At 50.8% G+C, this 23209-nt stretch overlaps 1 protein-coding gene across 1 annotated transcript in view; it reads right to left on the bottom strand.

The window, feature by feature from the left end:
• Positions 1-3641: 3641 nt before the first annotated feature.
• Positions 3642-23209, bottom strand: part of NOS1 (nitric oxide synthase 1) — a gene marked incomplete at its 5' end in the record, with an annotated part of 94506 nt that continues 74938 nt past the window's right edge. The window contains 11 exon segments of the mRNA XM_082640576.1: positions 3642-3849; positions 3851-3877; positions 3879-3912; positions 10261-10379; positions 12606-12800; positions 14228-14376; positions 15627-15748; positions 17373-17460; positions 18482-18692; positions 20901-21070; positions 22334-22527. Of these exon segments, the coding sequence (XP_082496702.1) occupies positions 3787-3849; positions 3851-3877; positions 3879-3912; positions 10261-10379; positions 12606-12800; positions 14228-14376; positions 15627-15748; positions 17373-17460; positions 18482-18692; positions 20901-21070; positions 22334-22527 (1372 nt within the window). The 3' untranslated portion in view covers positions 3642-3786.

Raw genomic sequence — 23209 nt, 5'->3', positions numbered from 1 at the left:
GGTAGACGAGGGCTTCCCTGAAAAGGCAGTGCTTGAGTCCAGCTCTAAGCAATAGAGGTGGGATCCGCAGAGGTGAGAGGGCAAAGGGGGCTTTCTAGGCAGGGGGTGTGCCAGAAGCAAAGGCCAGCCAGAAGGAAAATAAAAGCTGTGTTTAGACACCTTGGGGCGAATCAGTGAAGCTTTGTGTGGAGCAGTGGCCGAAACAGAAACCCAAAGGCTGCTTGTGGCCAGAGCGGGCACTGAGTGTTGGCCGGAGGGGTTGGTCTTCCCCCTCTGGTCCCTGGTGGCCCCGAATGCCTTTGAGCGAAGGTGAGACGGGCTGAAAGAGTTGTTTCTGGAGAGGCAATCTGGGGGCAGTGTGTGCTTTTCAAGGAAGGCAATGCTATTAGCACCAGCTTGGAGGAACACAAAACAGGTGTCTCTCTTCCTGCAGATTTTGCTGGCGGCTTTTCTGCTAATAACTGCATTTCCATTAGAGACTCTTTTTAAAGCCTTCAAAATGAAAGTGATTCAATTACTCACTGCGTAATGTTTAATTAATGCCACAGATACTACACCTTGAGTTGATAGTATGTCTCAGAGGCTTTCCTGCATTTAATAGTTTCTTTTCCCCAACACATCCTTATGAGATGTGGGGTTCATCACCCTCGAAGATCTCAAAACTCTCGGAAACAGTAAATTAGTGAGGAGAGAGTGGGGCTCCCAATATCAACTTCCAACCTCGACTCTGAGTTCCAGCTGAGAAAACCAAGATGCCGAGAAGCCAGGAGACCACCCACCCCTGTCCTCCCACCCTGTTCCCAGGTCTAGTAATACAAAAGATTTGAGACTTAAAAAAAAATCACTTTACTAATTACTTTGGTTTTAATCTTCTGCTATTTGATTAACTTAATCTTATTTTCCTCAAGAGGCTATTGCTAAAGTGATTTCCTTTTCCTGATGTGGGTTAAGCTCTATTGATTGTAAATACTTTCCCTGTTTTTGCTTCCTTGGCGATTTTGCCAAGGGTACAATGAAAAAAATAAGAAGTACATTTTTACGATTTAACTGACTGCAAAGCCCATATTCTGTAATGATCTGCAGTGATTCAAAAATCCTTTTTCCCTCCTCCCCTACTTGTTTTCCATCCCCTTCTCCTTTTGATTTGTGGTTGGGAAGGTTCTGTTTTGGTGTAAACTTGGATTTTTCACCTGGTTGCCAGGCAACAGAAGCCACCCCATTTGGGATGCATATAAATGTTAAATTGTCCCCAGCCACCTTTGAGGCTGGGCCTCTCAAAACTCCAGTGTGTGTATGAATCACGTCGGGGAGCTAGTTAAAAACGTGGGCGGTGTCAGACCTTATCCCCAGCGAGCGCTAATGAGCAGGTGTGGGGAGAGGCCAGGACCTGGCTTTTAAAACCAGTGGCCCCTGTGATGGCAGGTGGTCTGGGAAACGCAGTGCCTAAGTATCAAATGGCAAATGGCATCAAGATGGGGCTGTTTGAGCTTCAGGAAGAGAAAAGGGCTGAGAAAGTTGGAAGGAACCAGAGCTAGAACCTTAGTTTACTTGTGTATAGGACTCTTCGATTCTATCCTATTCTATTCCATTCCATTCCATTCCGTTCCGTCATGTTATATGTGTGTTGCCTATATTAACCCATTTAATCCTATCGCAATGCAATGAAGTCAAAATGATCACAGCCTATTTTACAGTGAAGAAGTGAAGGTACAGAGAGGTTAGGCAACTTATCCGAAGTTGCACAGCTAGGACGTAGAGGAGGCAGGATTCGAATTGTGACAGTGTCTTAGCAGCAGCACTGTGTCGACTGGAGAAAAACGCACAACCTAAAAGTTGAGAATTATGTTTTATGTGGGACCTTACTGAGAACTCTAGCCCGGGAAGGCATCCTCTCGGATAGCTCTGAGGAACTGTTCCAAGGAAGTAAGGGAGGAGCCAGGATATGTAGGCGTTTTTGCTGGAAAAAACCCAAACAAACATGTAGTCAAATATCAAAAGATTACTGCTAGTCACACACACACACAAACCCCCAGCTATCTCAAGTTAATGGTTTTAGTGCTTTTCTATGTATGGGAAGATGTAACAGTCTGGGCTTATTGAAATTATTCCTTGGATTTACATCTTAACTATCTAGGGCCAGCATCTTGTTTTTCTCCATCCGGACTCCCCTTCCAGGTATGCCGTGGGGGAGGGGTGGGCTGCAGAGGCGGATGGCTTGATGGCAGGCAACATTAGTTGTTTACCGGAATGGCAGGGAACGTTCTTTGTTTTCTGAAATGGCAGACGACTTTTTTTTTTTTTGGTCCACAACAAGGTGGTGTTTAAAAATTCAGATTCTAGAGCCAGACGGTCTGGACTCCAACTCCACATCTAACATTTCCCGGCTATGTTGACTGGCTGACCTGCTTTCGTCTTAGTTTCCCAGGTTTTAAATTGAGGAGAGCAATGTTAACGTGTCAAAGTATTTTTGTAAAGACTGGCATTTGATGACTGTTAGCCATTATTTTAATTCATTTTTGTAGGAGAGCGTGGATCCGGGTACTGAAGCATCCCCTGACTCCTGCTTCCTCTCTGATCTGCATCTCATGTTTGAACTTGGGCCTGAGGCTCAGGGGTGGGGCAGAAGTGTCCAGGAACCATGTGAAGCGAGTGTTTGCTGTTGGACAAATAACTCTGTAATTTAAAAGGTTGAATATCGAATGTTTTGTGCTTTATGACCAGGAAATAGATGTGAAGGTCAAAATGCCCCAGCGTCTAAATGGCCATGCCCAGAAGGGCATGATAAAGCCCACTGCCCCACTTGATCCTTTTACAGTAGCCACTCTGTCAGGGTATTTGGGGTCGGCTCCTCTTCATCTGTCCTTTTAGGGCTTTTGAGGTCTCTGCCTTTTGGAACTGGGTCTATAGCCAGTCAGGAACTAGGTTCAGGGTCTCAGGGTTGTCGTACAAGGAAGAAGCGCTGAGGGAGAAGGTGGTTCCGTCTCTTTGGGGGTCCTTTCTAGGGATGCAGCTGTGATGGGGGCAGAGGTGTCAGGGAGGAGGGTGGACAGGATGCTAAGAAGTGCCCTCCAGATCCATGTCAGGAGTCAACAGCTCTTCCTCTGGATGCTGGGAATGCCCTCATGCCCTTGGGGCTTGGCTTCTGCTGCAGAGAGCGAGGGCTTCTTGTCCCAAATCAGGACAGCTCTGGAAGGCCACTTTCAGAATTCCCTGCAGTGTTGGCTGAAGTTTCTGTTGAGACAACATTGCAGCTCAGGCTTCTCCTCCCGCCTTCCCAAGAGCGCCCCCCGCCCCCCATTCAGCCTCCTGCTGCCTTCTGTCTCAGACTGGGCTTCCTGGTACCCGGCCCGCTACAGTGGGCAAAGACATGAGAAATTCCAAGCAAATCAAACAAAAGACCACGGTCAGTCAAGTCCACTTTTTAATATTTTGACCATGATGCAAACAGGCATAAATAGACTTTTGTTGAATTCCATCAAATGAGAAGATAAGAATTATACAGAAGAAGAGCATGCGGCGAGCACAGCCTGGACAACCTCGCAGAGAGCATGGGGCGGGCGTCAGTCCTTCGAAAAGGTGCTGGAGCGCACGGGACACTTGGCGGAGATTAGCAGCATTGAGAGCTCAGAGGTAGGGGGAGGTCCGAGCTTCTGGCAGCGCGTTCAGTGACAGGTGACACCGGCTTGGCCCACCTCCCCGGCTCCCCAGTCCCGGAAGGAACAGAAACCCACCACCACGGGCACAGCAACGCAGGGCGACCCCCTCCCCCCACCCTGCGCCCCCCAGCTAACCACTGCTGAGCCCAGAGTGGGTCTTACGATCACAACGATGACACGACAACACGGAAAAACAGGGTGGAGACGGGGTGGGGGGCACGGGAGGGCGCTGGGCCTCCGTGGGTCTTCATCGGAACTGGATGCCAAGGGCACAGCAGCTTATGGAATCGGCGCTATCATCCTTCTGTCTTGGGCAGGAGTTGGCGGAACCACACTTTTTCATTCCCTCTTGAAATCCTTCAAGTTCTTGGTGGCAGACAATGGAGTGAAAACCATCGGGCTGAGAAATGCTCTGCCTGTTCCAGAAGGTGGATGGTGAGAAGGCCTGGGCAACTGGTAGAGATTCTGTTGCCCCCAGGGGACATCTGGCAACGTCCGAAGACATAGTTGGTTGTCACGACTTGGGAGGGTGGGGTGGGACTGCTACTGACATCTAGTAGCTGGAGGCCAGGGGTGCCACTCAACACCCTACAATGCCCAGGACAGCCCTCACCACAAAGAATTCCCCAGCCCCAAATGCCAACAGTGCTGGGGTTGACGGACCCTGGACCAGAGTCTCCTAGGAGCCGAGTCTGGGCACTTTGATGTCCTGGTGTCACTTTCTAGAAAACTATGGAAAGCTGCATCTTCAGGCAGATCTGTTCCTGCCTGTCAGAGCCACCTGCTTTAAGAACGGGCTCTGCTCTGGACCAGACACGCATGCCCCGCTTGCTCAGACCGTTCAGACATTCTAGGACACCATAAACTCAGAAACGTACCGAGGCGTATTTACTCCTGATCACCTCCCTTGCATGCGGCTCTGACAAGTATTAATAGAGAACAGACCCCGCCCACACCCCCAAACAGACCCTGCTTTCCTGGCGTGAAAGTTTACAGGGGTCTTTGCATCTGAGACACATCACTGTGTCTGTGCCACCAGGTGGGGACCGGCAGGTGGACCAAAGTTGGGGTGGGTGTGGAAGAAAGAGGAGAGGCCAGGCTGGCGTTAGTCCCCAAAGGCCAAATTCAGGTGTGCGGGGACCATTTGTGTTGAGCCCCTGGGGGACACGGTCACTCCCTCAGCCTCTCAGATCCTTTATCCTCCACCCCAACTCTTGGCCTGTAATTCTTGAGCCGAATGGCACATTTGGACGCAGGAGAGGGCTGGCAGAAGACAGGGAGTGTGGGCAGGTCCCAAGGGAAGCCCAGATTAATATTTCTTTTTCCTTGTCACCGGCAGGGAGTCTCAGATTAACGTGCCGATTCAGACAGAAGACTTCGAGGGTAAGGCGGGCACAGTGCCATGCTGGAGATCGGGGGGCAGGAGCGATGGAAATATACAAGGAAACATGGCCGGCTTAAAATCTTAAGTCCATGCTTTTCCTAATGGCATGAATTAAAAGGGCCAGTGCTGTAGTGGTAAGGGGGTCCAGACATCAGCTTGCCCACTCTGGCAGGAACCGTTTGCACCATGATCTGGGTCAGAGAATCTCACCTGTGGCAAACCTGACTTAGGGCAAAACCTGACCTCCTTTTGGAAGCCCAAAGCAGGGGGCTGCTGAGAATGTGTTTGGCAAGAAAATCCCATGTTCTAAGGCCGATGTCTATTGGCCTGGGGTCAGTTCTCTTTCTGCCCACCTAGGCGTGGCTGGACCTTGGAAGGATCCACCCTGTTGACTCGGGGAGAAGCTGGCTATCATGTCAGTTCTGAAAACTCAGCTTTACTTGGAGCCTGTTTTTTCTCCTGAGACCCATTTCTCAGCCTGGAGGCAACACTCTTGACTCTCCCTTTGTTCTCATCCTTCACAACAGGTCGGAGTCCAGGTCCTGGTAATTCAACCCCCGGAATGTCTTTATCACTACATCTGCCCTTTCCCTCATTCAAGCCTTGGGTTTCTGCAATAACCAACCAACAGTTCAACAGGTCAGCCATCCAGGCTCTGTGCTGTAGCCAGAACATTCTTTTCCAAGCATAACCCAAATCACCTTATTTTCCCCTTTTAAAAGCACTCCTGAGGACGCTGTGCTGCCTACCAAATAAAGCCAAAATCCCTAGACAAAATTCTGTCTGTTCCCTGCCTACCTCCGCAGTGTACCCCTCCCTTCCGCAGCCTTCCAAAGTTGGGCCATGTCTGAAGCCAGCCCCAATTTACCCTGCATGCTCCCTGTCTGTGTCTTTCCCCTCTCTCTTCCTACATCCTGGCAATCTCCTTTCCCCAAACCTGCTGGTGGAATTCCACCGATTGCTCAAACCCTGGACCTGCATGTAGATTCTAAGAACTGTGTCTCTGCAACCCAGATCCTAACCTGCTATAAGAGAGGAAATGTGTTCTGCTCTGTACACTCCACGGTGCCTTCTGCATACTGGAGAGGCAAGAAATGGTATAGATTAAGTGAAACAAAATTGATAGTTTATAATGGGCCAGGTACTGTAACTGGACATTTTATGGGCATTATCTCATTTAATCCACCTTGTGATATAGGTAGATGTGTAGGCTCAGAAAGGTTAGCTCACCAGCTCACAGCTGTCTACAGAAACAGGGGCAGAGTTAGCATTTGGACTCAGGTCTGCTTCTAAAACTCCATTTTGGTGGGTCTGAAACATTCCCCCAAAGCAAAGATACCTGGCTGTCTCAGTCCATAGAAACCAAGGGAAACCCTGTATCCTCTCAGGGAGTTTAACGACTTCTGCTTCTTTTGCAACACAAGGTACAGGAACAGAATTCACAGTGACAATAGGAGAACATGAGTGTTCCAGCTTTCCTGTGGCAGGGAAGGTCTCATCCCTCCTGGCCAAACTCACTTTTGTTAAGTGGAGTTGGAGCTACTGCTGACCAATTCAAGAGAGTGCAAGAGAAATAAGAGGCCTGCAACTAAGGCGACCCCCAAATGCCCAGGCAACCCTATTTTTGTTCACCTACTCTTACACCAAAATTGGCAGGCTACTGGGACTGAACTACAAACCACCAGAAGAGAGCAGCATTTAGCCACCCTGGATCAGAGCTGAACCTGAAATCAGGGCTCCACTCCCTCTGACTCTTGGTAGGTTCATTACAGCGAGGCTTTTGGTATCAGAGATTCTGGCAAATGAGAGAAACACATCAGACCAATCTCCTGTCCTCCAGCCAGGAGTTATGAAGCAGCTTCTGTTGAGGGTTGAAAGGTGTTTACTTAAAAAAGCACAAAATAATCATTCTCGGGAAGAAAGATGAATCCTGGTGATATAATCATTTCTTTAGACTCCCTGATAAAGCAAGATGATATTTTTCTCTGTCTGCCTGCTACTAGAAGGGCAGGGCTATAGGAGGAAGGTGCCTGGCATGGAATAAGTGCTCATAAGTATTTATTTGGCGATGCAAAAGCATTCATGCATAAAGCTTGATTTGGAAAGGGGAGCACTGATTAATTCCTCTACGATGGAGGTTGGACACAGTGGTTCAGTCCCTGGGGAGCTAGTGACATCTTAGGAGGTATCTCCAAAAGGCTCAAAGGGTTGGAAAGGAAGCCTCTGGGAGGACAGCTACTGGCCAGAATCATGTTTGCAGGAAAGAAAGGGTTTAGAATGGGTTTCCCTCCTCGTCAGAGAGGGTCGGCCAAGCATGCCAAGGGCTTGGTCTCTGTGCCATGGAAGCCTGAGCAGGAGGAAACAGGATGAAAGGCAGGCAGGGAAATCATAACTGGCATGAAGGCAAACTCCGAGTGCCAGGGATGTGATACCAGCGGGGGCTGCTGGGAAGGGTGGAAAAAGGCGACCTAGAGTTTGCCCTTTGTCTTTAAGAGTCTCTAAGGTTGTCCCCTCCTGGGGACACCTCTTTGGCACCCCCTATCTAAGGCCCTTCCAGAGAGAGCCAGGGCTCTCTCCCTTTGGCAGGCCTCCAAACTGAGCATCAAGAAAGAAATGCCCGTGTGCTGTACAGAAAGAAAAAGCTGTCTTTCCATCAGACAAGACAAAAAGAAACAAGATGGAAGATCAGAACTGGCTGATTGCTTGCCTTTCAACACTGGGAAGGCAGTTCCTGGGGGGTCAGTGGAACTTCTTGGCTCTCTCTGGGTGCTGCTCACTGTTGATTTTTAGCACTTAAGTGCAGAAAGGGACCCTTCCACCCCGTTTCCTCTGAGAAGATGAACTCTCTCAGGTCTGCCTGGGAGAAACTGTACTTGCCCTGATTCCTACCAAAGACTTTCCTGCCTGTTTTTGATCTGAGTGGAGGATAATTTATTTGTCAAAATTATCTTATCAGGTTAAAAATCGGGGGGATCCCTTTTAGAAGACCAAAAGCATGAGGGCAGGTACTCCCCACTCTTGCTGGGGTCCTGTAGAGGAAGCCGTGAGATACCTCATGACGGAGTCCCTCTCCAACCTGATCTGCTTTCACTGGCTTCCATTATTTTATCCCCAGGGGTGAAACAGCAAGCCCCATTGGGGGGAATAAAAAAATAACAGTGATATTCTTCCTTGATACCGTTTTCAATCTCCACAACTTTAAAGTTTGATCCATTCATACTTTTTGGCTTCATAACATTACAGTTAGTGGAAACTAAGGACAAGTGAGGTTGTCCAAAGTTAGCCGGTGGCAAAGATGGGAAGATTCTTATTTCCAGCTCATTCCCTTGGACAACATTACTTCTGGTCTTGTGGGTGGAAATGCCAAATCAGGCGATCCTGATTTGATCCTGGGGTGCGTGGGGTTGGGGAGCAGGTTTGCCCAATCCATTAGATGGGTTAATTTCCCAGTAAGGGCTCCGCTAACTGGGGCCAGCATCTAGATGCATCTAATTCAGTGATTTCCCCTTTCATTGGAGATTTCCCCCTTGATCATCACACCCCACCTCCATGCCCTGACCCTATATAACCAGGACAATTAGGATGCTTCCAAGTGTTTCAGGCATGTTAGCACAGACCCTTAATTATGGATGTGTGAGGCCCCAGTATGGGCCGGGGCATATTTCTTGGCACTGAGGGTCTGCAGGCGACATGCCTGCACGAGCAAGAGGACGGAGGGAGACCCAGGCCCAACACACGCTCACACACACACAACCAGAACATCATCATAGAAGAGGACAGGGGGATTTGAACAGCTGAGGGACTAGCTCAAAAAACTCTTCCATCTGGTCCCTGCAGCCTTTCCAGGGCAAACCCCAGAAAACACCCTAACACGAGCCACAGCCATGTTCCAGTGGTTTCATGCACCGGTGATTTGCCCTTGTCAGAAAGAGAGAGAGAGGGAAACAGTTTTGTAAGAGCCACTGCGGATTATGAAGGCATCGCACTGCAGCAGGAAAACTCAAGGAGAAAACCCAAGAGGGCCAGGAAACCACTGAGAGGTGAGAACCCAGGAGAGGAGGACCAGGACACGGCGACAGGACAAGAGGCAGAGCGGGGGCCATGTGCGGGCCCGAAGGAAAGGTTCAGCAGTGTCCGTGCTTACAAAACCTGCAGCCATCCTGGCCGAGGGCAGTGGCGTGGTCACTCTGCCATCCACCTGGGCAAGAGGGTCCAGTTAGGAGCTGAAAACCCTGTAGGAGGAGAAGTGGGGAGGGAGTTAGTGCCAGAGGAGCAAAGGCTGCTCTGTTTTCCTTACACAGACCCTGAGCTCTGGGCTTTGTCTCTTTCACTTCCTCGTCAGCCCCAGTGCCTTGGACAGGACCTGGCACCTTGATGGGGCTCATCTTGAGTGAATGAATGAATGAATGAATGAACAGATGAATGAATGCTTGCTCACCCACACAACAAACCAGGACAAGATGTGATCTTCAAGGCAATAATGTCAGCCTGCTGGACACCCAAGTATGTTTTCGAGACTGCTGTGTTGTCATAAGGGGAAAAAAAATGGGGATGCTTAAGAAGTGGAGTGTGTGTGCCCTAGGCTACTGAAAACGAAGGAGCTGAATTCCCACTTAATTTAAAGGGCACACGGTGGTGGTTTCGAGGTGCCCTGTGGCAGAGAATGGGGGGAGTGAGATTACAATCAAGGGTGACATGTCATGGCATTAATGTAAGGTTAAAATAGTGAGACTCAGTCCCAGTTTTGTGGTACCTCAGACCATTTCCAGCAATTTCTAGAGGACAAGTGGAATTGTCAAATTCGTATCAATCGGAATTTGTGTCAGTGAGAATGCTAGCGGCGCTCTGTGGGTGAGGGAGGTGGTGTAAATGCTAGGAGCAGTGAATAGGAATACAGATTTTGCAGTGGTGAGAGCCATCACTGAACTGGGGGCGCCCCGGCGGAAGTGAACATCCAAAGCTGGGGTCCCCACACTTGAGGGGAACTCAGAATCCCCTCCAGGGGTCATAAAAACACAAACCGTTCCGTGCCCTGACCCCAGAGCTTCAGATTCATCAGGGCTGGAGCAGCCTGGGAATCTGCATTTCTAACACGTTCCCAGGGAGTGCTTATGATGCTGGTCTGGGGACCCCACTGTGGGAAAGCCATGGTCAATGAAATCAGACATCCCTGCCTGTCAGGGCTCTGCCCACCCCGCCCATGGGATGGAGCCAGCTTACTCATCAGCGCCCTTTTTGCTCTCCTCAATGAAGGCAATGGATTCGGATCTAAGGCGGTTGGTCACTTCATATGTGCGCAGGGTGACCCCAAAAATGTCCTCATGGTACCGGCTGTCATCCTAGGGGACAGAAACAACCAGGAGACAGACCTCAGATGCCAGCCAAGGGCACGGAGAAGGGCAGACACGCTGATACCCTGGACTGGAATATTCCTAGAGAAGACGGTTCCTTAAGAAACGAGGTGGAGGGCTTCCCTGGTGGCGCAGTGGTTGGGAGTCCGCCTGCCGATGCAGGGGACGCGGGTTCATGTCCCGGTCCGGGAAGATCCCACATGCCGCGGAGCAGCTAGGCCCGTGAGCCATGGCCACCGAGCCTGCGCATCCGGAGCCTGTGCTCCGCAACGGGAGAGGCCACAACAGTGAGAGGCCCGCGTACCGCAAAAAAAAAAAAAAAAAAGAAACGAGGTGTAGGGAATTCCCTGGTGGTCCAGTGGTTAGGACTCAGTGCTTTAACTGCCATAGCCCTGGGTTCAATCCCTGGTTGGGGGACTAAGAGATCCTGCAAGCCCTGCGGCATGGCCAGAAAAAGAAAGAAAGAAAAAAGAAACGAGGTGTAACCCAGGGCCCCCAGAGACCCCTTTGGTCTCCAAGACTCTGTTTCAGCAAGACCCTCTGCCCTCTAGGGCACGGGGCCTCTAAGCCCAGTTGGCAAAGAACACTTTTGTTCCCATCCAGAAACATGCTGCTGCTTTGTGGATTCTGAGGATAGAAGAGCTGAGGGGGTCCAATGGAAACTTCTCCATTTCCCCCTTTCCTCCCTCCTCCTTGTTCCTGCAAGTTCAGATCTGGGCATGGCTGGGTTTAGTGTAAACGTCACAGCCTGTAGAGACCGGCAGAGATGGGAGAAAAGACAAAGTGTCCGCTCAGCACTCAGGGAATACCACGGTTGCCAAAGTGGAGACTTCTCTGAACATAGGAGTTTTTCTGACTGTGAGCATCTTAGCTCAGCCTTTCCCAGAAACAGACAAACAAAAAAGATAACTCAAGAAACAGCACGAGTGATGATGAACTTGTGGCATCTGGGAGTTTCTGGAGCCACTGGAGCTCCTGAGGCAGGACTGAGGGGTGGGCATTAAGAATATCCCAGAGGGCAGTGTCGCTGAGCATTAAACAAGGGGAAAAGGCACCTCCCTGCTGAGGAAAGGCAGTGGTTGAGGAACACACATGCAGCAGAGTTAAGTTCTGGCATCCTTGGTCCCAAAGGTTTTGAAGAAAGCTGCCCATCTGTAGAGTGGATTCATTTTAAGTAGGGGTGGTTTTCAATCTTACTCTGCAGAGTTTTGCAGAATCTATGAAAGTGTCTCCCAAGACTCATACCAAAGAGGCAGAGTGGTCAGGGCTCTGCAGCTCTCCCTGGAGCTCTGGCATTGCTTCCAGAAAGTTGTTGTTGTTGTTTTTAACCTAGTAGGGTTTATTATCAGAATTAGAGCAAGGGCTTCCTCTGCAAAAATGTTTGATTGCTGCTCATTTAGGGAAGCAGGGAGAAGAATGGGATCACCCCTGGAGCTTTGCGGAGGCCTGGGACTCAGTTTATTCTATTTGGAGCAGTTGGCCACATAGTTAGGACTTTGCTTACTGGGCTGCTACTAGCCTTTGTGCAAATTAGGAAAAGGCAACCCTCCTCCCAAGGTGCACTGCTTGGGAAGCCAAGCATGGAGTGGCTTTCATCCCCCACTTGCCCCCCTTGGACAAACCTTTTTGTGCAGTGCCCAACCTGCACAACTGCACAGAGCAGTGCTGCAGCTTGTTTCTGGGGACAGGAAAAGTTGGGTTAGGATGGTTTCCATCTAGCTACCCAGTGGTCCACCCACTTGTTATTTTCACACATCATAGCTCCCTACCATATTTTATTTTTATTTATTATTATTATTTTTTCTGCGGTACGCGGGCCTCTCACTGTTGTGTCCTCTCCCGTTGTGGAGCACAGGCTCCGGACACGCAGGCTCAGTGGGCATGGCTCACGGGCCCAGTCGCTCTGCGGCATGTGGGATCTTCCCAGACCGGGGCACGAACCCGTGTCCCCTGCATCGGCAGGCGGACTCTCAGCCACTGCGCCACCAGGGAAGCCCCTCCCTACCATATTTAATACACGCACCTGCATGTCCCACCATCCTTCCTTCTCTCTCAACTATGGTTTGGGACCACGTGTATCCTCTACCCCCAGTCATAAATGGGAGCAGGGATGTCATCATGGGTCCCCTAGTCATTGAGATAGGAAGGGTGAGGAAGAGGAGACAGGAAGCTGGATGCCAGAAAAGCAATCCCAGGAGCTGGCCCATCACTCACCCTCAGCCTGCTGATGAACACGCCGGCGTCCTCCACCGAGAGCTTCCCCTGCTGGGTCATGATGCGCTGGATGGCTTTGAGGACATCGGCCGCCATGGTGACGTCCCCGCAGACGTAAATGTGGCCCCCTTGCTCCTTCAGGGCTCGGTACACGGGTTCTGCCAGCTGCTCCTGTAGGATGTCCTGCACGTACTTCTGCAGGGAGGAGGAGGATCAGTAAGAAGGAGCCGGACTGCAGGACAATCCTGTGTAGCTCCCTCCCGGGCCCCACTACCCCGGGAGCCGAGTCAGACACAGGGGCTTGTGGGCAGGTCTGTGTTTTGTGCAGTGATGCAGGGCACTGGGAATAGTGAAGCAGGAGAGGAGGGAAAGCTGACCTGAGGGCGCAACGAGCTGCTCCCCACTCTGGAGCTCACCTCTGCTGAGAACCCTCTTTGGAATCATGCAGCACGCCCCCCAGAGCCATCCCCTGGAGGGGCACAGAGGGGGGCATCGTCTACCCGCTCCTCTCTTCGATGGCCTGTGGTCACCCAGGGGGTGTTAACTCCCGTACACTTCTAGGCGCGGGGCTGGTACTGCAGGCGTCCTATGCCGGGGTGCCAGAGAAGCCCCAGGACAGACAGCAAGAAATGGGGGTCGGGGAAGGGGCTGTCAGGTTACACCTGGGCAAAGCCAGCTGCTGCAGGAATTGCTGGAATAACAGGGGGGCTAAGAGAATGTCAGGTGGACACAAGGTGTGTACAATGCAGCCTCCAGGGAATTTGTCTGGTTTGTCCAGGAAACATTCCCCCAGGCGAGCCTGACATTCAGCTGCTACATTCTGGAACAGCTGTACCTGCTACCGAAACATTGATGAACTTCCGTGCCAGATGTCAAGTAGCTGCTGCCCAGACCCTCTGAATGCCCCCCTCCCTGCTATCCTGGCTCCTTTCCTGGGACACCTCTGGGGGTCCAGTTGAGAACCCCAAGATCCAGCAGGGGCATGCTCCAGTCCTGCGGCCTGTGTCCATTCTGACTTGGAGTGCCTCTTATGGGCTGTTTAATTTTTTTTTTTGCCACTCTGCATGCCTTGTGGGATCTTAGTTCCCCGACCAGGGATTGAACCTGGGCCCTTGGCAATAGGAGTGCGGAGTCCTAACCACTGGACCGCCAGGGAATTCCCTGTTTAATTTTTTAAATTCTTTTTATTGTGATAAAACACACATAACATAAAATATATGCGTGTTTTAAAGTGTATAATACAATGCAGTGGCACTAAGCACATTCACGGTGCTGTGCAACCATCCCCTCTACCTGGTTCCAGAACCTTTTCATCACCCCCAGAAGGAACCCTGTACCCTCCCCATTCCCCCTTCCCACAGCCCCTGGCAACCACGAATCAGCTTTCTGTCTCTATGGATTTGGCTGTTCTGGATATTTCATGTAAGTGGCATCATAGAATGTGGGCTGTTCAATATTTTAAGTCAAATGTTTATGCTCCATGCTTCCTGAAGTTCAGAGCAATGTCACAAAGGAGAATGCAGAAAGGGTGAGGGGTTTCTGGGAACGGGATTTGCATGAATGGACGAGCGTGTGTGTGTGCTGGGCTGGGGTGTGGGGACCATGAACAGGCTGGGGGTTACCTTTGGTTTGTCTGGCTCCCGGGAGTAGGCTGTGTACAGTTCTCTGAAGACCCCCTTGCTTTTGGCCTGTAGAGTCTCCTCCCTGTAGATGTGGTCTATCTTGGACTGCCGGCACCCGAAGACCAAGACCATGGGGCAGGGACTCATTCCTGGGGACCGGGAAGATCTCCTGTCACCAACAGCTCTGATGCCTGATTTCGGGGGTGGCTGGTGGTGCCAGGGGTGCTCAGAACCTTAGCACGTGCTACAGGGGTAGAGGTGCACGGACCCTGGGGCAGGCGGTATATGTACTCACATACACACACACACACACATGCACACACACTGAGGGAAGTAGGTGAAGTGTGCTCAGACTTCAGCAGACCTCTCTTCTCTGGGTCTCAGTCTTTCCTCTGGGAAAGCCCCCACCACTGGGTACTGTTAAACCCCCAGGCTCTGCAACTAGACTGCCTGGATTCAAATTCCAGCTCTGTGTGATGCTGAGGAACTTACATAACTTTCTATGTCTCCGTGTCCCCAAGCACAAAATGGAAATAATAATAGCGTCTAACCTCATAGGGTTATTGTAAGAAGTAAATGTAAAACCTTAGACCTGTGCCTGGTACATGGTGGATACAGTTGTCCCTCGGTATCCTAGGGTATCAGTTCCAGGACCCACCCTGGATACCAAAATCCACTGATGCTCGAGTCCTATAGAGTTGGCCCCCTGTATCTGAGATTCCTCTGTATCCAAGGTTCCACATCCGTGGATTCTCAACCAGCCTCGGATCATGTAGCACTATACATATGTATTTAATGAAAAAAGCTTGCGTGTAAGTGGACCATGCAGTGCAAACCCATGTCGTTCAAGGGTCAACTGTATTTGGCATTCTGCATTTGACAAACTGCAAACATTTGGCAAACTGCATTTGACAGTATTTGGCATTCATGAGATGCTCAGGAAATCCCTGTTAAATGCATGTCAGAAACGTGGGTTTCTTTTTCTCTCTCCTCCCAAAGCTGATCTGTTGTGTTTCTCACACAGCAAACCCTGCTCCTGAATGACAGGCTTTGGGACCATCCCGTGAACACACAGCCATTGGATAAGGCTTAACGCTTACCCCTTCTAGGGCTGCTTACATTTTAAGATGGGGGTCTTATCTTAAGAGTCCAAGAAATGTCTTCTGGGGATGGAATTCGGGCCTTGGAACAAGCTGTGTGGACGATTTCTTTGGACAGGTCCTTTGAATTACACCGTAACCTTCACCCATGGGTCTGCTCACTACTATGCTCCCCCTCTGTCCCCAGGGAGTGACACAAAGCAGAGAAAACATCACCATGCCTCCGGGATGCTGGGACACAGGCAGGCCTCCCCAGGTCCAGGGGGTAGAAACCACGTGCCTGCTAGACCACGACTCACCTTTGTGTTGGATATCAAATTGCCGTTGCTGCCAGAAGCTTCGGAAAGGGGCAATGCCTGTGCCCGGGCCAACCAGGATACAGGGCACTTGGGGATTTCGGGGCAGGTGGAAGCTGGGCGCTCTGGACAAGGAAGAGAGAGTCAGAAGCCTTGCTGAGCTCACATCTGATCAAGAACTGTTGGGTCTTAGGCAAACCAGATGGCCGTCTTGGGCAGAACTACAATGGGGCTTAAAGCTCTTCCGCTGGGGTCAGGTGGCCCTTATCAGGGTGGGAGGTCCCATTAATTTGGGTCCTCAGGGTCTGGCTATCACTCCACTTCCCAACTCTCCCCATTGCTGAGCTAAGCCACAAAGGGAGTGGGGTTGATTTAACCCAGGGCTTCCCTGCCTCAGCACTCCTGACAGTGGGGGCAGCATACCCCTCGGTGACGAGGGCTGTCCTGTGCATTGCAGGATGCTGAGTAGTACCCAGGCCTCTATCTATTAGATGCCAGGAGCACCCTCCAGCTGTGACAACCAAAAATATCCCCAGACATGGCCAGGGGCCCCTGGGGGGCAAAATCACCCCAGGTTGAGAACCACTGAATTAACCATCCATGAGATCTTCCCAAATCAGGGAGGTGCAAACTTCAATGTACAAGAGAATCATGTGGGGACGTTCAAAGGGGGTGTAGATTCCTGGGCAGTGCAGTAAGTCTCGGCTCAGGACTTGGCATTTTTGAAGCACCCCACGGGATTCTGATGCTGATGGTATGTGGACCATATCATGACCATTCTACCCTTAACAACTGAGAAAAATGGCTGGCCAAGCCCACCGTTTAGGTAGGGAAGTTATCAGTTGATGAAGCAGGTAACTATAGTGGGCCTAAGCTCAGACATATCCCTTATTTTTTGTTTTTAAAGCTATATTATTTGATTTGATTGACTGATTGAGGTAGGAACACTTAACACATATTGACCAGGGGATTTTTTTTTTTTTGCAGTACACAGGCCTCTCACTGCTGTGGCCTCTCCCGTTGCTGAGCACAGGCTCCGGACGTGTAGGCTCAGTGGCCATGGCTCACGGGCCCAGCCGCTCTGCAGCATGTGGGACCTTCCCGGACCAGGGCACGAACCCGTGTCCCCTGCATCGGCAGGCGGACTCTCAACCACTGCGCCACCAGGGAGGCCCTGACCAGGGGATTTTTACACAAACTAACACCTCTGGCCGTAATACGTCTCCGATCAAAAATGTGTTTAATGTGAAACCTATCCTCTTAACACACTTTAAAGAGCACAATACAGTATTGTCAGCTATGGGCAGAAACATCCTTTAAAACTGAGTTTGGAGGGGAAGATGGTTGACTGGGAGGGGACTTAAATCTTCCCGGTCTCTAAGAAACTGGGAACACATGGGGTGGCCAGCAGACTGTGGATAGAAGTTTCACTAGTCTGCAAATTCCATGAAGGCTGAAACTGCATTTTGCCTGGTTGTCTACTGTAGCCCCATCTAGCACAGGACATGCACTTGATAAATATCTGATGCACTGACCTGAACTTGACTAGAGGACTTGCTTAGCTTCTGCTGTGTTGCTCTTGCCCCCATGATCCTGTTTCCTTAACAGCTTCGAGCGAGGCTGAATGTTGATCTCAATCCCATCGGACTCAGCCATCTCTCTAGAACCCTTCAGGCTGGTCCACCCGCCCCATCTCAGGACATGAGGATGCAGATCTGGGATGGCTGCTTCTTTTCATTTGACACTCACCCTCTCACGAAACAGGGCACCACTTCGTCAGCCTGGATCTGGTTGAGCCAGGAGGAGCACACGCCGTGGTGAATTGGTCCTTCTCCATCTAACAGGATAACCGAGGTGATCTGGCTCATTTACTGTCCCTCAAGCTCCCCCGCCCCCGGCTTCCCCCCATCCTCCAGTGCAGAAGGCTCACAGCCCCAACACCAAGCTTCTGCCTTGGAGTTCCCTGTGTAGACCCCTTCGTCTGACGGGGAAGAGGAAATGGTAAAGCTGGGGTGGGCTCATGGCTGTGAAACTGGTGGTTAGGGGTGGCTTGTATTCCAGTCATGCCCACTGAAAGGGCCTTGATCGATGTGCTCTTGGTGGCCTGTCAGGACTCCGGTCTCAGAGCTCTCTCAGGCACCATGCTTTTTTTTTTTTTTCAGTACGCGGGCCTCTCACTGTTGTGGCCTCTCCTGTTGCGGAGCACAGGCCCTGGATGCGCAGGCTCAGCGGCCATGGCTCACGGGCCTAGCCGCTCCGCGGCATGTGGGATCTTCCCAGACCGGGGCACGAACCTGTGTCCCCTGCATCAGCAGGCGGACTCTCAACCACTGCGCCACCAGGGAAGCCCACCATGCGTTTTTTGTTTGCTTGTTTGTTTGTGTACTTTTTGGCCACACTGCACAGCTTGCAGGATCTTAGTTCCCCAATCAGGTATCGAACCTGGGCCCCAGCAGTGAGAGCACCAAGTCCTAGCCACTGGACCACCTGGGAATTCCCAGGCACCATGCATTTTAATTGCTATAACCAAGGAAGAAAACATGGGTGCAGAGGTCAGGTTATCCGGCTGACCTACAGCCAGCTGGACGTCAGGCAGCAGAGAGCTCCCCCCTCGGAGGGAAGGGGTGGTGGTGGCTTGTTCTAGCTGCTGCCTTGGGGGTATGAGGGGAGGAAGGGAGTAAAAGGAGGTCTCAGGCTTTTGGAGAGGCCTCCAAATGCATGTCTCATTTCCTTCCTGGTCTTGGGGGGTGGGTCACCTCCCCAGGATTTAGGACGTGGCAGAAGTTTAGGCAGATGTGCAGAGGCCCCTGGAGGGGGGGAAATGCAGACCCGGGGGCTCTCCCAGCGCCTCTGCCCACCTCGGGTGCGGTAGGAGACAATGGCCACGGTGAGGTGCACCTCGTCGGGGTACATGTCCGGGGAGGAGCTGATGGAATAGTAGCGAGGCTGCAACAGCGACAGCTGGGTCAGGAGCAGGGTGGCGGGCATCTGGATGGATGGGAACTCCTCCAGCACCTCCACGATGTTCGGGTTCCTGCCCCATTTCCATTCCTCGTACTCCTGCAAACCCTGCACCAAGGAGAGGGGCAGAAAAGAACTCGCAGCCAGACCCTGGAGCAAACTTCCAAGGGACGCTTGAGGAGGTCCAGGGAAGGAGGCAAATGAACAAATAATAACAGTTAACTCCTGCCTAGGAATTACTCTGGGCCAGGGTTTCATTTTTGCAAGGACCTTATAAGTCTGATTGTCATCCCTATTTTATGGATGGGGAAACTGAGGGATATAGAGGTCCCATGGCTACGAGGTGGTGGCAGACTTCAGCCCGAAAACCAGATCTGGCTCACCACCTGCTTGTATGGCCCGTGAGCTAAGAGTTGTCTTTACATGTTTAAATGGTTGGGGGTATGAGGGGGGAATCAAAAGAGCAATACTATTTCATGACCCTAGAGTATGACATGAAATTCAAATTTTGGTGTCCACAAATAAAGTTTGATTGGAACCCAGCCACACCCACTCAGTTATGGATTGTCTATGCTGTTGTGCTACAACGGCAGAGGTGAATGGTTGCCACAGAGACACATAGAGCATGAATCTAAAATATTTACTACCTGGCCTTTTACAGAAAAAGTTTGCCGACCCCTGTTCTAGGCAGTCTGGCTCCAGAATCTGTGCTCCTACTATTACACTCTCCTGCCTTTGCGAAGGTCAGGAGAAATGCACTGTGAAGGGAGTCATGACTTGCAGGCGTGTGATTTGTGGGTCTGCAAGGCTGGAGGTGTATCCTCCGAGCACATGGGTCACACTGAAGATGGTAAAAGACAGCCCCGAAGGAACAGGTTGGGGTGTGGAGGACCATGTTCAGGGGCATGTTGACAGCAAAGCCCAGGTGTTACTAGGGAACACAGGAACTCTCTGGGGCTCTGGAGTTATTTTTCCTACATCTTAGAAGCTGCCCTTAGCTTATAGGAGGCTCAGATTTTGAGGAGGGGTAAAGCCTATTACCAGTGCATTGTATAACCGAGCTTTTCCCCATGGTCCTAAAGCCCATCCTTGCTCTACTGATAGGGTATGGCATTCTGGAGAATGTGCTTTCCAGACCCCCAGCCTCATTGACTTCGAGCCGCTGGGGCTCAATTGGCCAAAAGCCCCAGCAGCTGCTCACTGAAACTGACATCCCCCTGAAAACTGACATGGATCTGATCCTGTGCTTCCATTCAAACTTTCTGCCCTCTCCTTCACTTGGGGTCAGGCTTGGTTTGAGGTCTGATGGTTCTCTCAGTCTTATCTGACTCTGTGTCCATGTTCTCTCCCTCAGGTGTTTCCCCTAATTAAAAAAAATCCTCGCTCTTTTAATGGAGTTTGTGCTTTTTGGAAGAAGCGGATTAATACATACAGTTACATCAAATTTTACTTTAAATAATCCCGTGCAAAGAGCGCAAGCTCTGTTCCCTCTTCTGATTATCCCCCTTCTGTTACTTAAAATTTTAAATCACAGTTATGCATGTACAGAGTTTAACAAGTTAAATAATTCTGCAAAACTGACGATTAAAGATAATGCTTTCCAACTCCCTAGAGGTAACCACATACAGTTCTTTTAGGTGTTTTTTTTCTGGCACTTATTTTCATATTTCTAAGTAAGATGCACTCCCTGAATTAAAAACAGAACTTCCTGTGCCACCATTTGATGCCCTCTCCTGCACAGCAGAAGAAAGCGACACCATCATTTTCTGGTGGCTTGCTTACTGGGGAGGAGCCCCACTGGGAGAAATCTGAGTGGTCCTCCCAGCTAGGATTTTTTGCAGCAGCTTGGTTTCTAAGCAAGGGCGGTAGAAGCTGTGCTTTTTGGTTCACCTTACCATCGGAGGCCTCTTATATCTTGAAGTCATACCTATAGCTCTTCAGCACTGAAAAAGCTGATTTTTAAAACAGGGCACTGGGGGATTCTCTCAAGTTCTTTTTCTTCTAAGCATGGGCTCTGATGGAACTAATGGAGGCTCAAGGGTTCCAAAGGCAGGAGGAAAAAGAGTTCGAACAGCAATTAAGACTGTAGCCAGAGAACTCTGAGATTCAACGGGGTCGCTCTCTCGTTCCGTTAGACCTTAGTTAGAAGGAAGGGAGATGGTCAGGACTACCCAAAATGGACTAGCCAGTATGGTGACCTGCAAACTAGACTATGGCAGCCCTCGCTCAAGACTGCCATCTGCTGGACAACTGTTGCAATAACTATACAATTCTCCAACGAGGAGGAGGTAAGGTTGTTTGTGGCCAGGGACCCACCTTGCTGAGGACCAGCAGACGCTGCTTCTCTTTCTCACTGGTGGCCAGAGAAGCAAACTGCTGCAGCTGCAGTGGCGTTGGAGGCGTGGTGATATCCAGGTAGTACCTGAAGGCCTGGAAGATGGTGCAGGGTGGGAGGCGATGCTCATCGGTCCAGTTACTGATAACCCCTGTGGAGGCACAGAGAAGGTGAGAGACGGGTCGGGGAGGAGAGTCTGGGCTCCGAGGGCTTAGGTCCAAGTTAGGGAGGCCAGACCTGCTTCTGGGACTGAGGATGGGGTCTGGAGAGCCGGACTGCCCCAGAGCCAAGTAACCCCTCGGCTATCCACCTCCCATGTCCCTCATCTATACCCAGGGTCCTGGGGACCCTGTGATCACCTCCTGTATGCAAGGAGCTTGTCCAAAATCAATCGATATTTAACTCATTTAATCCTCATCACAATCCTACATGGTGGGTGCTATTATTATCTCCATTTTGCAGTTGAGAAAAATGGAAGCACAGAAAGGTTAAGGAATTTGCCCAAGGTCACACAGCACAAATGCATAAAGTCAGACAGTATTGCTCCAGACCATGTTTTAACTACTATGCAATACTGCTTCTATTTACTTTACTCCATTACAGCCCCTACACACAAGCCTCTACTTCAAGATAAAAAGTACTGTTCCAACATGGAGAAAGAAGTGTCTGGGTTAGATTTATTAAGAGAAGGTATGTCTCTCTAAAGTGGTACCTTCCTAAGGGATTTTCAGTAGGGCTTTGGCTACAAAGTGTTTTCACATTCTGCCCTGACTCTGTGTCCTAGCTCCTTTGTAGAGGGGATGTGTCACTGTAGCCCGGGCTACCATGTATGGTCACTGCAGTTCCTTGTACCTGAGTTCTGAGCTCACCTGTGGCTACTGAGATGAAGCACGGAGACCCATTTACCTTGGAAAGTTATTTAATAGGAATGTCAAGGATGGTCCCTGAAACAGGTTGGGACTTGATCTAATTTGGTCAGAAATATGGTTCAATCCCAATGGACCACTGAGCTTCATAGGGTGCCTTTGGATTCTAAGAGGAGGCATGGGCGGACTCCAGCTGCTCTTTACTTGGTGGCAGTGAGGCAGGGGTGATGGAGGAAGTTAGACGAGTAGCCTCTGCTAAGATCAGTGTCTAGCTGATGAAGGAAGGTAGAAGCCCCTTTGGCTCGAAGACGAACCATCAACGTCCTGGCTTCATGGACATTTATTTGCTTAGCCCGTTGGGCCAAGGTTATTCAACCATGAGAAAGGAGGAGTCTTCAATCTCATAAGCTGGGGGTGACAGAGACCCACTCTCCCACCTGGAATGGTGATTGTGAAGAAGAACAAGTCTCCTCTTCCCCAGATACCCACTGCCTTTCGGACCCCCTGGAGGAGGGAAGCACCCTTGGGTGTAGCCCGGCCATAGTTACCCAAAGCCGTGTTTCGCTCCTCTAGCAGCTCCACCTTCACCAGCTGGTTGACCGGGGGTGCGTCCTCCAGCCGCTCGATCAGGGCATTCACGAGGTCCTCGTGGTTGCCGGGGAAGACGCCCAGGTGGTCCCCAGGCTGGTACTGCAGCTCCTGATTCCCGTTGGTGTGGAGACGCACGAAGATGGTTGATCGGCTGCAGGGAAGAGCAGGGCAACAGTGGGATGAGGGCCACCAGCTTCTGGCCACCTCCTTTGCTCCTTTATCTGTCCTTGTGGCTGCAACTCCCCTCCTTCCATTCTCTTTGGGGCTCAGGCCAATCAGACTTCTGGCCCCATCACTCCACGCCGCGGCTTTCAGCAAGGTCACCCACGGGCTCCTCATGGCAAATCCGACCGCCAGCTCCTAGCACTCACTGGGATCATCAGAGCAGCACTGGACGCAGCTGCCCACTTCCTCCTTCTCAGTACCCTTCTCTTGAGCATCCCAGGCTCTTCTGACCTTCTCTCTGGCTGCTCCTCTTCAGTCTCCTTTGCCAGTTCCCTCTCATCAACCCTAACTGGACACTGGAGCACCCCAAGTTTCAATTCCCAGACCTCTTTGCTCTCCTGGCTTCCTGCCCCTGTTTTTCTTTCCTCCGTAGCACTTACCATCAACTGACCCCCAGCAGAGTTTACTCCTTTACGTGGTCTGTCCCCCCTGCCTGCCCCCTGGCCCCCAGGACAATGTAAACTCTAGAGGGCAAGGAAATTGTCTGTTTTTTTCCACTGTTCTATTCTGGCACCTAGGACAGTGAATGGCACATAGTAGGCATTCAAAAAATATCTGTTGTTTGTAGGAACCTCAGACCCTCAGGATTAACCAGCTACTGGAATAGG

Source organism: Mesoplodon mirus (assembly GCF_964341445.2).
Source record: "Mesoplodon mirus genome assembly, chromosome: 13".
NCBI lineage: Eukaryota > Metazoa > Chordata > Mammalia > Artiodactyla > Ziphiidae > Mesoplodon > Mesoplodon mirus.
Note: the sequence above shows the minus strand (reverse complement) of the source record. Positions and strands in the feature narration are given on the sequence as shown.